Source organism: Talaromyces atroroseus, assembly GCF_001907595.1.
Source record: "Talaromyces atroroseus strain IBT 11181 chromosome Unknown scaffold_2, whole genome shotgun sequence".
NCBI lineage: Eukaryota > Fungi > Ascomycota > Eurotiomycetes > Eurotiales > Trichocomaceae > Talaromyces > Talaromyces atroroseus.
The window spans coordinates 1296082-1311000 of NW_017971434.1; the positions used below are offsets into that span (position 1 = coordinate 1296082).

General features: G+C 51.2%; 6 protein-coding genes across 6 annotated transcripts; 3 read left to right on the forward strand and 3 right to left on the reverse strand.

The window, feature by feature from the left end:
* Nucleotides 1–150: 150 nt before the first annotated feature.
* Nucleotides 151–1935, forward strand: UA08_02590 (hypothetical protein; the record flags this gene model as incomplete). Its single annotated transcript, XM_020264649.1, has 6 exons — nt 151–216; nt 298–433; nt 498–681; nt 738–1440; nt 1507–1846; nt 1907–1935. The coding sequence occupies 6 exons, from the start codon at nt 151–153 to the stop codon at nt 1933–1935; spliced, it is 1458 nt and encodes a 485-aa protein (XP_020122077.1).
* Nucleotides 1936–2275: 340 nt separating this feature from the next.
* UA08_02591 (hypothetical protein) lies at nt 2276–3800 on the reverse strand (the record flags this gene model as incomplete). The annotated part of the gene is made up of 3 exons (XM_020264650.1): nt 2276–3272; nt 3338–3546; nt 3600–3800. 3 exons carry the CDS (start codon nt 3798–3800, stop codon nt 2276–2278), a joined length of 1407 nt encoding a protein of 468 aa, XP_020122470.1.
* Nucleotides 3801–4573: 773 nt separating this feature from the next.
* Nucleotides 4574–8020, reverse strand: UA08_02592 (hypothetical protein; the record flags this gene model as incomplete). Its single annotated transcript, XM_020264651.1, has 3 exons — nt 4574–6410; nt 6466–6765; nt 7245–8020. 3 exons carry the CDS (start codon nt 8018–8020, stop codon nt 4574–4576), a joined length of 2913 nt encoding a protein of 970 aa, XP_020122469.1.
* A 479-nt stretch (nt 8021–8499) lies between these two features.
* On the forward strand, nt 8500–9987 carry UA08_02593 (hypothetical protein; the record flags this gene model as incomplete). The annotated part of the gene is made up of 1 exon (XM_020264652.1): nt 8500–9987. The coding sequence occupies one exon, from the start codon at nt 8500–8502 to the stop codon at nt 9985–9987; it is 1488 nt and encodes a 495-aa protein (XP_020122543.1).
* A 284-nt stretch (nt 9988–10271) lies between these two features.
* UA08_02594 (hypothetical protein) lies at nt 10272–11465 on the reverse strand (the record flags this gene model as incomplete). The annotated part of the gene is made up of 1 exon (XM_020264653.1): nt 10272–11465. One exon carries the CDS (start codon nt 11463–11465, stop codon nt 10272–10274), a length of 1194 nt encoding a protein of 397 aa, XP_020122471.1.
* Nucleotides 11466–11912: 447 nt separating this feature from the next.
* UA08_02595 (hypothetical protein) lies at nt 11913–14631 on the forward strand (the record flags this gene model as incomplete). The annotated part of the gene is made up of 8 exons (XM_020264654.1): nt 11913–12443; nt 12508–12736; nt 12818–12988; nt 13095–13107; nt 13298–13344; nt 13438–13699; nt 13778–14279; nt 14341–14631. The coding sequence occupies 8 exons, from the start codon at nt 11913–11915 to the stop codon at nt 14629–14631; spliced, it is 2046 nt and encodes a 681-aa protein (XP_020122474.1).
* Between the last annotated feature and the right edge of the window lie 288 nt (nt 14632–14919).

Below are 14919 nucleotides of genomic sequence, written 5' to 3' on the forward strand. Positions count from 1 at the left end.
CCTTAGACCACGTTGAGTTCGCTCTTCCGCGCCACTGCAGCTCAATCAAAATAATCTACCCTGAAACATTTTCGGATTTGTTTATCTCGGACACCTTCCTGCTTGCGCGCCTCTTCCATAAACATTGTGTGACTCGCCTTGCCAACCATCATGAGTGCCTCCAAGGCGCAATCGCAGAAGATCTTCGAGAAGCTGAAGACCAAGCCGGCAAATAGGGTGAAGTCACCCCCCACCAGGAACCCCCTTTTACTTTGCCTTCTGGCTAGGAACAGCATGACTGACTGCGTTGGTATATAGCTATGCTTTGATTGCGGCTCTAAGAACCCAACATGGTCGTCTGTGCCCTTCGGTATCTATCTGTGCTTGGATTGTTCGTCCCATCATCGTAACCTCGGTGTCCACATTTCCTTCGTTCGCTCCACAAACCTCGACCGTATGCCTACAGCCTTCCCCACAGGTCTAAGTTGTCGACTTCTAATACTGATCCGAATGTATAGAATGGCAATGGGAGCAACTTCGTTTGATGAAAGTTGGTGGCAATGAGTCAGCTACGAAGTATTTCCAATCCCACGGAGGCTCCGCCGCATTAGCCAGCAAAGACCCCAAGGTCAAGTACGAATCAAACGCCGCCGTTAAATACAAGGAGGAACTCAAGCGGAGAGCTGCCCAAGATGCGCAAGAGTTAGTCTTCATTCCTAGTTCTAGGGTTTTCGTGGAAGACTAAAATTCAGATTTAGACACCCTGGTGAAGTCGTAGTTACAGATGTCGCCGGCACCCCTGGTGATGGCGCTGCAACTCCTGCCGGCGAACCGGACGATGATTTCTTCTCTTCTTGGGATAAGCCTGTCATCAAGCGACCCAGTAACACCCCGTCGCGAGTCGGTACGCCGTCAAATAACAGCCGCACTGCATCGCCTTTCTTAAACGCAGGCTCGAATGGAAACGCGGCGCGGTCCAAGTCTCCCCTTTCAGCAAGTGACAAGGATGATACATCATCGCCGCCTCCTGCTGCGGTCCGAACAGGGAATGTGGTCAGGAAAGGTCCTTCGGGTGCGGGTGCGAAGAAAGGCAGTATACTGGGTTCCAAGAAGACCCAGAAGCTTGGTGCGAAGAAAGTTACAGGTGGTGATGTGATTGATTTCGAAGAAGCCGAGCGCAAAGCCAAGGAAGAGGCGGAACGCATACAGAAACTCGGTTATGACCCGGAAGCTGAACAGGCAGAAATCAATGCAAAGGAGAAGACCGCGGCTACAACAACTATTGCCTCTCCTACTCCTATCAGCCCCAGCAGAGCAGGACTCGGGGCAACAAGCAAGGCTCCCGAGAAAAGTGCGAGTGAAATGGAGCGTCTTGGAATGGGTATGGGCCGTTTGGGCTTTGGACAGGTATCCAAGCCTGTGATCGCGAAGAAGGCTGGATTCGGCGCTGTTGCTCCTGCTGTAAGATCAGCCGCTGAAGGTACGTTCCCTTTTTTTATTTATTTTATGCCCTATTATCCTGGACAGACACTGATTGAGTCAACCACAGAAGAAGAAATTGCACAGACAAAATCCCGATTCGGTAGCCAGAAAGGTATCTCATCAGATGAATTCTTCGGGCGAGATAGATTCGACCCTGCAGCACAAGCCGAGGCGAAGACTCGCCTAGGTAATTTTGAGGGCGCCACCTCGATCTCCAGCAATGCGTATTTTGGACGACCCGAAGAAGACTATCCCCCCATCGATGACGGCTACGGCGACCTTGAGAACGCAGCTAAGGATTTCGTTCGCCGCTTTGGAATCACAGCCGGCGATGATCTGGAAAATTTGACCCAAGTTTTGGGTGAGGGTGCTAGTAAATTACAAGGTAAGTAGTATACTGCCTGAGATGGATCTTATGCATGCTAATCAAGGAATACTATTTCAGGCGCTATCCGTAGCTATCTTGACAGTTAAATGATTCACGACCGTCTTTCTTGCAGATACCAGTTTGTCCGTCCTTTCTTCTTTTCTTCGTTACGGGGATAGTGGACATGTCTAACAGCACGCACGTTTTGAAAATAACGTGTTGGTTTCCTATCTTCTGATGTCGGTTGTGGTTCTAGCAGATTTGAAAAGTTAATGCTAGACCATTACGCCTGCCTTTGATAAACGAGATATTGCCTTAGTAATGAGAATCAAAATTGAAATAGATATATATAGAACCAATATTCCTCATTTATTACACAACGGGATACAGACAGTATACAGGCCGAAGTAGCTACCTAGGCACGCATTCATTTGGATTGTGACGAAGCTAAACCCGGTAAATAGCATCCGCCATCCTAACAACCTGGCCCATCTCCTTCACATCATGAACCCTCACGATATCAGCCCCATTGGCAACACTCGCCGTAACAGCCGCCGCCGTGCCCCATACCCTCTCATCCGCCTTCTCAACGCCCGTAACATGACCAATATACGCCTTCCGACTAGTGCCCACCAGCCAGGGGAAATTGCCTAGTGCTTCATTCACCTGACCATCAGCCATCTCGCCCAGACCCCTTAGCAACGCGAGATTCTGATCCCGCGTTTTGGCGAACCCAAGACCGGGATCGAGAATGATGCGCCAGCGCGGAATGCCCGCTTCTTCGGCCGCATGCACTTGAGCGAGAAGTTCAGTGCTGACGTCTTGCATAATGCCGTTGGGGTAGGAGGTTAGTTTTGTCATTGTCGATGGATCGCCGCGCATGTGCATCAGAATCACGGATTTGCCGCTTGAGGCCATTGTGTCTAACATTGCTGCGTCGAGGGTGCCGGCTGATACATCATTGATGATGTCGGCGCCGGCACGGCAGGCTAGTTCTGCTACTCGTGCGCGATACGTGTCGATGCTGATGGCTACGTGGGCGGCTTCGGGGAGCGTTCGGATATGCTCGATGACGGGGATCACGCGCGCCAGTTCTTCTTCTTCGCTGAGCTTCGTCGCGTTGGGGCGTGTGCTCTCGCCGCCGACGTCGATGATGGTTGCGCCAGCGGCGATGAACTCGCGGATTGTGGTGGTTAGGTGGTGCGGATTGAAAGTCTCGCGGGTGTAGTAGTGTTTCCCCCCATCAGAGAAGGAGTCGGGAGTTACGTTTAGAATGGCCATGACGATGGTTTTCTTTTTGGGGTCGGTTGGTGTCAGTGGTGGGATGTGAGGTGATAACGGGCTGGTGACGACTGGTACTGTCTCCGATGGCGGCAAGGAACGGAGAGCAGATAAGTAGGTGAGATTCATTCCTGGTAAGGGAACTCTCTCATGTGGAATCAGCCTGGATCATACATAGCGTTAACATAGCTTGTACGAGTACTTGACGGAAAGTGAAAAGGGCCTCACTGGCAGAGTGGTCGAAGGACAAATTCTCTCTCCAACATCAGTTTATGTGGGATATTCAATCGAGGATGAGATACCGTTTCATTGTCATAGAGTAAAATATCAAGGTCAATATTACGCGGCCCTTTATCGATGGTCTTATGTCTCCCCAGGCCATTTTCAATAGCTTGCAGAGTATCCAATAATTCAATCGGATCGAGAGTTGTTTCTACCTTTGGACCAGTTAGTCCAGATAAGAAGTCTAGAGAGGGTGGGAAATACATACCTCACAGGCAGCATTGAGAAAAGGCTCTTGGTCAAGCACATACATAGGTGCCGTCTCGAAGAGGGAGCTTGTTCTCTTGACCTTGATCCCAGCCCGGTTCATTTCCGAGCAAGCTCGCTCTATCATTCCAATGCGATCGCCCAGGTTGCTCCCCAAGGCAATGTATGCCTTGTGGGTGATGACGGGTTGCGTGGCTATCATCCTGGACAGAGGGATGTTTCTGGATGACACCGGCAGTCTCGTGGCGACATGCGCATTGATCGGTAGTTGCTGTACAAGTCGTCCACTGCTCTGACGTGGTCCTACTCAAAACCTCTCAGTTTGACAAGATCATCACCAAAACACTAGTCGATCATGAAATTTGCCACGCGTGGTGGCGTAGATGCGATGCCTTGCCTTTCACATACAGCAGCAAGCCAAGAGAGATGGAGGAGAAGCTTACTCGATACATTCGTCGCAGAATGGAACCTATAATTCGGATTAGAGGAGCAGACGACTAAAAAGAGAGAGAAAATATTCCTTGCCTTTTGAAGCCCGCCCCGGAATACTGCCTGCTACACAAGGGCAGCCGTCTTGAATATCGAGCTATATTCAGATCAAGCTGGCAGCAGTGTGCTCTCCGAGTTGCCATGATCCTTTTCGGCGAAACAGGACAGGGCGCGACGACTATTTTATACATGGATGATGTATCCGCCTCGCCGTTTCGCCGGCGATGGAAAGTCTTCTGTGGTTGGCCAATCGGGATTGCTTCGTGGGGACCCACGCCGATTACTTTATTACTTTTCACCACCTACATTCATCTCTTTTTTTCTTCAAAAATATTTGTTCTATTGTTTGCTTTGCAAAGCCTTCCAACTGGGGGCTTTGATAACGAGGAGAATTCTAGAGCATAAAACACTTTCATTTACGTATATAGTACCCAGTTGTAAGTCCGATACTCCTATTTCAAAGGGTGTTCATTGACGGCACAAGCGTCACGAATTGCCGGACTGCATGGCCACAAGATTGAAGTGCGAAGCCGAGGGCCTGAATGATGGGAAGAGCACATTGTCATGGATGTCGTTGGATGAGGGTGCGCTCTCAAGACCGGTAGTGGCCGTCTGTTGCTCCTGGAGCAGCGATGGGAGGAGGTCCCAGCCCATTGGGTCGATGGTGGACATTGCCATCATGTTCTGCAGGCTGTTGGTGAGCGACTGGACAATATCCTTTGCGAAGAGGATGGCCGGGCAGGTGGAGGAGAAGGATTCGAAAACTGCCAGGGCCCGAGTGAGGGAGTCGAGCGTCCGCGGCACCACGGGGCTCTGCGGGTTGGCGTAGACGTAGGCCGTGATTGTTAGCACCGCGTTCCAGAGCGGCTGCAGGACCTCTGACCAGCCGTAGAGGACGTCTGTCGTGGAGCACACAGCAAAGACTGTGTCGATGATTATGCTTGCATGGTCAAGGGCGCCGGCAATGTGCAGCTCCGCATGCGGCTGCCGCGAGCCGGGTGAAGTTATCATGCTGCTGGCGTCATTGGAGGAGGCGTGGCGGAGACGGATGAAGGGACGCTGAACCAGCGTATATGCGTTGTGATAGTGGAGTTCCAAGAGGACCATTTGCCGCTGCAGCCATGCGGGTAGGGCTAGGTCGAGATTGACGTCGAGCATGTCAGTATTGCCAGAATCATCTTCACGCCGGCTCAGTATCAGCTCTGAGGGTAACTGGTCGCGCCAGATCTCGAGGTTTTGTAGGGCGGATGAGAGCCTAAGTGCGTGATGTTCGAGAGCAGCCGGGCTATTGCCGTCGTCGTCGAGATCAGCAGTCGAGACACACGCACTAATATCGGTCATAGTCACAGCAAAGTTGACCAGACAAGTGGAGTACGTGTAAGAGTTAATGCCCTTTTTCTGATGGTTCGGGGAGTAGACGTAGCGGCCAAGGGCTTCCTCGGCAGGAAAGGGGCATTTGACGAGGCTCTTCTGACAGGCGGCGGGCAGGTCAAGCTGCAACGAACACTGAAAATCTAGGGAAAAGAGCATCCACCACAGTTGCATGCGAGCGGTTTTTCCGGCTTCGGGCAGATGACTCGGTGGCGGTCGATGGAGTTTGGCAATGTAAGCCTTGCGGACAGTGATGCCGAGAAGATTGTAGGCATCGCGGATAGCATTGCCCTTCATAAGGTAAAGGGCCATGAGAACATGGCATCGTATGGCCTCCAAGGTCACCTCTTTGTTAGTTCTCATGCGTTCACGACTGCGATGGAAGTATTCGAAGCCGGGCCAGTTGTCGTCCGGTAGGGGGTCTGCGTTGTGATACTGTCGGGGTGGCTGTGGGAGACCCAATATCCGCCCGGCAAGACCAGTAACGTGGCTGTGCTGTATGCCTAGAGCGATCATGGAATCAATCAGGGCGCTCCTTACCGAATACTCTTCAAACATGGTTGGTGGTTGCAGGGTCTCGGGCTCGCCAAATTCTGCCTCGCTTATAATCATTAGAAGCGGGTGACAAATGTCCCAAAAAAGCCGGAGATAGTAGCTCCGCTGGCTTTTGAGCAGTGTGTTTGATGCGAGAACAAATTCCCCAGAAGGGACCGCAACATGCGGGAGCTGAGGGAAGAGAGAGCTAGCAATGGCGGAAGTATGTGAGAAGGCCGGCTGTCCGCTGGCAGAAATGCCCTGGAGGGTGCAGTCGAGATCCAAGTATTCCTTGTGGCCATTATCCGGCGGTGTTCTTGTGTTCTCCTGCCTCGTGCCCATAACAGGAAGCGGGATGGATGGGCTGGCACTGTTGCAGTCTCTCGAGTCGCCATTCAGTGGAGGGCGGAGGGAGCACCTGACATCCAGTGTGAGTAGACGAGAGCGAGGAGATTATGAAAGGGAATACTGACGATGACTCGCATCCCGTGTCGATGTTGTTGGTCTGAGAAGAGCGCGGAGCGGCGTAGGACACGATGCACTTTGCTTTGATGATGACGCACTGCGTGCAGGGCTTCTGCTCGTCGCACTTGATGTGGTACCGGCAGCAGCGGTCACAGGCTCTCGCAGTCTTCTGCCGCTTGGGCCTGTGCTCGAGGCTGGACTTGGAGCCTGCGTCGTTGTTCCTGTTTCTGGCGCGAGCCGACCCGGAGCCTTTAGTCTGGCTACGTGCCTTTGCAGGCGTTGCAGAGAATCTGTGGAACATGGAGGTTCTGTTGCGTTTTATACGTTATACGCAATACTCGTCGATTTCCATGATTGAGCCCCTGCAGGAAGACTATGTATACATCGACGTCGTTCGCGGGTTGCAAGTCTTAGGTATCGGCTTAGAAATTACAGAATGCTTATCAAGCACGCGGTTCAAGTTGTATGTACATGTACTATTCCACTTGGGGTCAAGCGCATTTTGAATTGACATAAACAGCCTCGTTGATCTTGTTCTATTCGCAATTCACAACGCACAATGTAAGTGAGAGAGGACTGGTAGATGGTACATGCAGTGTCGACAGCATCAAATCTCACCGACCTCCGGGAGTATAGGTAGTTTAGTTAGTCTATCAATATAGTGTGTACACGGAATTTGTTGGACGGGGCTACACCTGGGCTCCTAGATCAGCCAAGTTCAGCCTTGGGGTCTTGCAGCTAATTCCTCAATTGAGTCCTTCTCCATCAATTCAACTGTCACCCTCACACCTTCGCATTCGCTCCAAACACTTGCAATTTCTGTTCCAAGGGAAGCTTCTGCGCCTTTTCTCCCGGCGCGCTACCCTCCCTGGGAACGCCAAACACCATCTGTGCCTTCAGCTTCCAGTCTGACGGGACGCTCCACGTCTTCTGCACCTCGGCATCGATGAGGGGGTTGTAGTGCTGCAGGTTAGCCCCTAGCCCCAGGGCCTCGAGGGCGGTCCACAGGTAGTATTGGTGCATGCCGTTGCTTTGATGCACCCACTCTTCCGTATTGTCCTTGTAGATATCCGGCGCGTGCTCCTTCATCGCAGCCGCGCACGACTGGTCGTCCCAGAACAAGATGGTCCCGTAGGCGTTAGCAAAGTTTGCGATGCGGTCTTTGGTGCCCCCGTTCCAGCGCTCCTCTCCAATTTTCGCCAGCATCGCGTCGGCTGTAAGGGCCCAGAGCTTTCTGTGGTCGTTCGCGAATAAAACCGTCAGCCGGGTCGACTGGCTGTCAAAGGCTGAGGGAACGGTCAGGATGGCGGCCTCGGCCAGCTTGACAATGGTGCTGTCGGGGACCGTGGTCATGGAGTCGAGGGCGCGGATGCTGCGACGCTTCTCGGTCGCCTCGGTGAAGCTCATTGTGACGATTGGAGATGCCATTGTGAGACTGGCGAGACTAGATGGTGCTGGAGATTTGACCAAGGCTCGAGAAGCCGAGTGAAGGACGAGAGAGGCCAAGACTACGTGGGTTGATCTTGGTAGTTGTGAGGTGAGACGGACGAACTTCATGAACATGTTGTGAGTTCGTCAGCAGCGGATGAGATGGTCGACAATGAGAGGAGGCAGAGACTCTGTATAGTGTCCGGGAAGTGAGCCAATTTCCGTTCGCGCATCGGGCGTATTGGCCCAATTCTGAGCTGACCAAAAAAGCATAATCAACAGATACAGTAATAGTTATGCTTCCTGAAGAATTTGTCAGCTGCAGAATGAAGATGATTGAGTGTGCCAACCTTGACTTCGCTGGTCGGGTATAGGGCTCAGCCAAGAATTACCGCATTTGGGCATCGGCACCACATCGGGACCAGAGATAATTACCAGATGTAGTAATAAGCCGCTCAAAATGCATGCAGTAGAAATCTTGTGGAATACACCGATTATAATTTCGAGTACAGGAAACGCCTGTCCTCGAAACAACTCGAACCTTGCCGAAGTGCGGTTGTCACCTTTTTTGATGAACAGCGCGATCAATGGACGTTATCAGGCGTAAATTCTTAATGCTCTCCTCGACAGCCGTCGTAGGGTTGGATGAGAGGCTCTTCTTCGACAAGGATGGCTACCTCGAATTTGCACCAGACGACCCCGAGAACCCGAAGAACTACTCGTTTGGACGCAAGTGCTACATCACGGCCGTTGCTATCTCTCTCGTAATCAATGCCACTTTCTGCTCGTCTGCACCATCCGGAACTTTCCAGGGCATCAGTGACGACCTCCACGTCTCTGCCGAAGCCGCTGGCCTTGTTACCACCCTCTTTCTTCTAGGCTACTGCGCAGGCCCGCTCTTTTGGGCACCTCTGTCCGAGTTCTACGGCCGTCGTTGGATCTTTTATATCTCCTTCACCATCTACCTCGCCTTTAGTTTCCTCTGCGCCTTTACGCCGAATTTCACCGGTCTCTTGTTCGGCCGTTTCCTGACTGGCACGGCTGCTAGTGCTGCCCTGACGAATGCGCCGGGCATCCTCGCTGACATCTGGGGTCCGGTCGAGCGTGGCAATGCCATGATCCTGTTTGCTACAATGACATTCGTGGGACCCGCTCTTGGCCCAGTGATCAGTGGATTTCTCCAACTAGAAGAGACGTGGCGTTGGACCTTCTACGTCCTGCTCTGGATGGCCGGTGCCATCGAGCTTCTGCTCATAACTCTTCCGGAGACACTTCCAATGATGATCTTGCGCAACAAGGCCCGTTGCATACGCAAAATACCAGGCCAGGAGAGCGTCAAGGCTCCAGTCGAGGCGTCGGATCGTTCCCTGGGAGGCATCTTTAAGGTCGCCCTAACGAGGCCTTGGAGACTGCTCATCGACCCAATCAGTTTCTTTGTCGCCATATATTACGCAGTCGTCTATACTTTGCTGTACATGCTCTTCAGCATCTACCCGACTGTCTTCCAGCAAAAACGAGGTTGGAACGCCGGCGTCGGTGAACTGCCACTGATCGGCACAGTTCTAGGTGCGTGTCTCGGTGGCCTCGCACTGTTCATCACTAGCCAAGTAACCCAGAAAAAGCGCTTCCACAATCGCACACCAGTACCAGAAGATCGCCTTCCTGCCGCAATGGTCGGCGGGGTCATATTCGCCGTGACGATATTTTGGTTCGCTTGGACGGCTGAATACAAGTCGGTCCATTGGGCTGTGCCAACCGTGGCGGGTATATTCCTCGCAATGTCAATTCTGCTCATCTTCGTTGTCTTCATCAACTATGTCATCGACTCGTACCTGATGTACGCCGCGTCCGCCATGGCAGCGAACACCGTGCTGCGGTCAGCCTGCGCCGCGGCCTCACCACTCTTCACGCAGTACATGTTCGACGCGCTCGGCGTGGGCGGGGCTGGCTCGCTCATTGGAGGCGTGGGCGTGCTGCTGATGCCCATGCCTTTCGTATTCTACAAGTACGGCGCCGCGATCAGAGCGCGGTCCAAGTTCGCGCCGACGGACGAGACGCCGCACCCACCTGAAGATGAGGAGAAGGGTGTGAAAGGTAAATAGTTTAGCTAGAGCTCTGGTAAAGGGGGGGGAACTGGCTAACGTGAAGACTGGAATAATGAACGAGCGACCAGCTCGAAATATTGGCCTTTGCAAGAAGGTCTGTTGCGAAAACCTTCGTTTTTGAAGAGGAAATGTGCCGTTCGTAGTGATATTTTTCAATGAAACACAACCGTGGAAACAGGCTACCTACTACTTTCGGAGAAGGTCCGAAAGAGCCAAGCTGTACCATGTTGAAGAACGCATAGTTCAAGCGAAACACGGGTTTATTGAACGCAATCGATAGCTCATCTCTGGTCTTTGGCATGAGTAATCCATCTTTCCATCCTCTCCGCACCAAATGTCGCCTGTAAGAATACTTTCGTAAACTCATTGACATCTTCCGGTGCCGCTTCCGAAAATAGCCGATCTGCGTCTGCCATCTGCACCAAGCCGGTGTTTCTTTCCAAGCAGACTTTGCTCCAAGTCACAGCTGAAGGGGCCTCCCAAATGCCAGGTCGCGTGCTAAACACCGTGTAACCAAGACAGGGGCGCGACACGCTTTGCTGCATCATCAAGTAGATGGCGTGAATGCCCGAGGCTATCATCCACGTACGCTGGATGCTTTCAGAGAGTATCCAGGAGTACCAGTCGAGATTTTCGTGGCTGGTAATGTCCAGATCCGTGCCAATATACTGTTGGAGCTGCTCGCGAGAACATAAATTCGTACCGCCACTTGAGGAGACCATTTCAGCGGCATGCGCAACCATCGCCTGTACCCAATTATCAAGCATCGGTATCTGGCTTTCTGCAAAATGTCGTAGTCGAATGTCTCCATCAAAAAGTCCTATGATTTGGTAGACAATCAAAGACTGTACCCTAGCCAGATGTTCAAGGGAGTTGAGATTGAAATTTGAAGCCTTGGGGGCGGGTATGCCCTCAGAAGCTATTAGCTGCTTAGCACGGTCCTCAATAATTCGAAATATCATCTGCTCGTTGGACAGTTTCTTATGATGATACGATGAGAATGCTGTATAAGCATCCTGAACGCATGGCGGCATGTACGTCCGATACAGAAAAGCGTGAATAAACGGATTGCTCCCTTGTTCCACCCATTGAGTAAGCCACTCACGGAGCATGGCGACATAACGCACCAATTGCTCGCTAGGTACTGATCGAGGCGAAACCGGCAAACTGAGGAACCCTAGATTCCACGTGTCCAGCGATGACGAGTCGAGCCAATCAGAAACTGGCTGGGTTTCGTTTTGTGACAGTTTGTTAGCGGAATCTCCTATGACTTCATGACCAAAGACATCGTGCACATGATGATGGCCACTACTACTACTACTAGTAGTATCTTCTTTGCAAAGGACGAAGGCAGTTCGCTTTGCTGTAGGGTAGGTGCATTGGATGCCTCGCCTGCGGCACCTCGAGCACTGTGGTCCCTGCTTGTCACACCTCCGCTTTGCCCTAGCACAGGATTTGCATGCCCTCTGTTCCATGTTCTGATAGAGCTCTGCGAAAGGTTCCGCAAAGAAAGTATCAAAGATCCGTTGCAGCATGGGAAGGAAACCTCACCTGCGGTCGAATTAATCATTACTAAGGCCGCGATCCGATCATCCGAGATCGAAGCTTTGGCGGGCGCTAATCATTCTGGGTTAGTCTCCGCAAAGTAGATGGCGTCGGCCCAAGTTTGTCCGTCTGTTCCTTGCGGAGCGCGGACGCTGTGCCTTTACAATGATTACAAGTACGGCGGCATGGAGTGCGGATTGCTCAGACATGGGTCAGTTGCCTCAATTCTACAACGCACTCCTTTGGAGGCGGGAGTGCTATAAGTACTACGGCCATCCCGCCGGCATGATTAACTTGCGTACGAAGTTCGCTGGTTAACAAGTTCTATCATTTTGCATTTCGATACCGGATAAATACACTATTCGCAATCATTCAAGATGGACCCAGGAGTTTTGCTCCAAGTTTTCAAAGGGCTCACTGATACAAACGTCACCAAGACCGTCCATCGCGATGTATACCCAGCCATCTCCCCTTCAAGACCTGAGTTGAATCAGGCTGGGAAGACTGTCCTTATTACCGGTGGTGGTACGGGTGTGGGCTCCCATATTGCCAAGTCATTTGTTCGAGCTTCAGCAGACACTGTTATCATCATCGGGCGCCGTTTGGAGGTGTTGGAAGAGACCGCCTTGAATCTCCAGGAAGAAGCCAAAAAGGTCGGCACGACTACAAAGATCATCACCCGCTCATGTGATATTGTCGATTTAGCTCAGGTGAACTACCTCTGGGAGTACCTTGCTTTCCAGGGAATCACAGTCGACGTTCTTGTTGCCAATGTGGGAAGGAGCACGGAGGCAAAGTCGATGTTGAAACTTGGAGCAGACGAGGTCTGGTCCAGATTTGAAGTCAACGTCAAAGCTTCCATTTATCTTACGGAGAAATTCTATTCCCAACCTAGTGACAAGAAAAAGGTAATCTCTCCAGGCTACGTACAACAGACAACCAGATTGCGTGGCTAAGCTCTTGAATTGCTAGTATTTGATTAATGTGTCATCTTCCGTGATTCACATGACGGCATATCCAGGAGTGAGCGACCGTCCTGCCTACTCTCTTACAAAAATGGCGGGCACCTTTTTCTTCCAACTCACTGCTCAGAGTGTGGCGCCAGAGAAGATGCAGGTGATTAGCTTTCATCCAGGCATGATTTACAGCACTGGATGGGCAGCCGCAGGTCTCAACATTCCCCGAGATCTTTTCGAGAGTGGTTAGTACTGTGCTTTTCCAAAATATTGCTGGTAGTTTTTCTTTTTTTTTTTTTTTTACCACATGCTAAAAATTTATCTAGACGATCTCTGCGGTGGGTTTGCAGTCTGGGCTGCCAGCGATGAGGCACAGTTCTTGCACGGCCGGTTTGCTTGGGCGTCCTGGGATGTTGAAGAGCTGGCTACAGGCGAGCTTCGGAAACGGATAGATGAGGATCCTTATTTCCTCAAGCCGTCAATCTCTGGTTTGAACGGTAGCTTTCTGTCTTAAGCCTCGGAAGTTTGAAAGGAAGCCATCAAATTGATGCCTGAGGCGACCAGTTAGAACTGATTAGATAATACATTTCTAAATTGAGCAAGGACCAATCAAAACGTGTGTAGCGCTTCCCCAGCTTTCTCCACAGGAAACTTGCCGAGGCAAAGCGTCACCTGCCAGAAGTAGCTCAACCAAGCACAGTGCCTCGGCCGTCGGACGACTTGACATCTCTCCTTCGTATACCTACATTCTCTCATCTCCTTTTCAGACATATCCTCCTTGACATAATACACCCAACATCACCTAGTCAAGCCGTTTTTATCACATATCATTTATTCGCCATGGCTTCTCCACGTGAGTATATTCCCCGCCTTCTGGCAAAAGACTAGGCTAGCTATTACTTTCCAGTATGAAACAAACTGACGATATGTGGAATTATGACTTTAGAGCAACTTCGTACTACTACCACCGATCTGCTAAAGATCAACCACCCCATCCTCCTGGCAGGCATGAACGTGGCCGCAGGACCAAAGCTAGCGGCCGCCGTCACCAATGCTGGAGGTCTCGGCGTCATTGGCGGTCTGGGGTACACTCCCGAGATGCTCAAGGAGCAAATAGCCGAATTGAAGTCATATCTCGTGGACAAGAATGCGCCATTTGGTGTCGACCTTCTTTTGCCGCAAGTTGGCGGCAATGCGCGAAAGACCAAGTATGTTGTCCGATGTTGGTTGGTATCACATGCAAAACGCCGCGCGGGTTACTAATTCGGAATTACTCTGTTTTCCAGCCATGACTACACCAAGGGAAAGCTTGATGAGCTTATTGATATTATCGTTGAAAGCGGCACTAAGCTTTTCGTGTGCGCCGTCGGCGTTCCGCCGAAGCACGTTGTCGAGAAACTGCACAAGGGCGGTGTCCTATACATGAACATGATTGGACACCCCAAGCATGTCAAGAAGTGCCTCGAGCTTGGTGCTGATATTATCTGCGCGCAAGGTGGTGAAGGTGGTGGTCACACTGGTGATGTTCCTACCACCGTCCTTATTCCTACCGTCGCCAAGCTGGTGCAGGGCCATAAGAGCCCCCTCACTGGCCAGCCTGTGCAGGTCATCGCCGCAGGTGGTCTGTTCAACGGCCAGTCCGTTGCTGCCGCTTTGATGCTTGGTGCCTCTGCTGTTTGGATTGGAACTCGATTCATTCTGTGTGACGAGGCTGGTGCTCCAGAGGCTCACAAGGAAGCTGTTCGCACTGCTGGTTTTGATGACAACATCCGAACGATTATTTTCACTGTATGGAGATCTAACACTCATCTTCCTATATTCTTTCAGCAGTACTAACGTGTACATCCAGGGCCGCCCTCTGCGTGTGCGTAACAACTCATACATCCAGAATTGGGAAGAGAACCGTACCCAAGAGATCAAAGACCTGACCTCTAAGGGCATAGTCCCCGTCGAGCACGACCTTGAAAATCTTCCCGACGACGTCGACGATGAGACCTTGGACAATGCCCGTCCATTCCTCATGGGCAAGGTTGCGGCGGTTGTCACCGAAAAGAAGCCTGCAAAGGCTATTGTCGATGAACTTGTCACAGACGCCGTTGCTTGGTTACAAAAGGGAAACAAACTAATTGCTAAATTGTAAATAACATTTTTCTTTCTGTATTGATATACGTATGTATTGCATGTTATAATTATTAGTCGTGCAAAGTCGATGGTTCATACAACGACGGCAGTCTTGTGACTTACGACCAACTGGAAGTTGCCATATTCAATTTCGTAACGTACACGCATGTGCCTATCTTGTCTCTATAGGTATTCAAACCAATCGATCTACTAGAAAACAGGTGTTATGTACTAGGATAAAAGACAAGCTTCCTTATATCATTTCTCCATTTCGAGACCAGAAATTGAGATCCTTAAAAGTCATAAT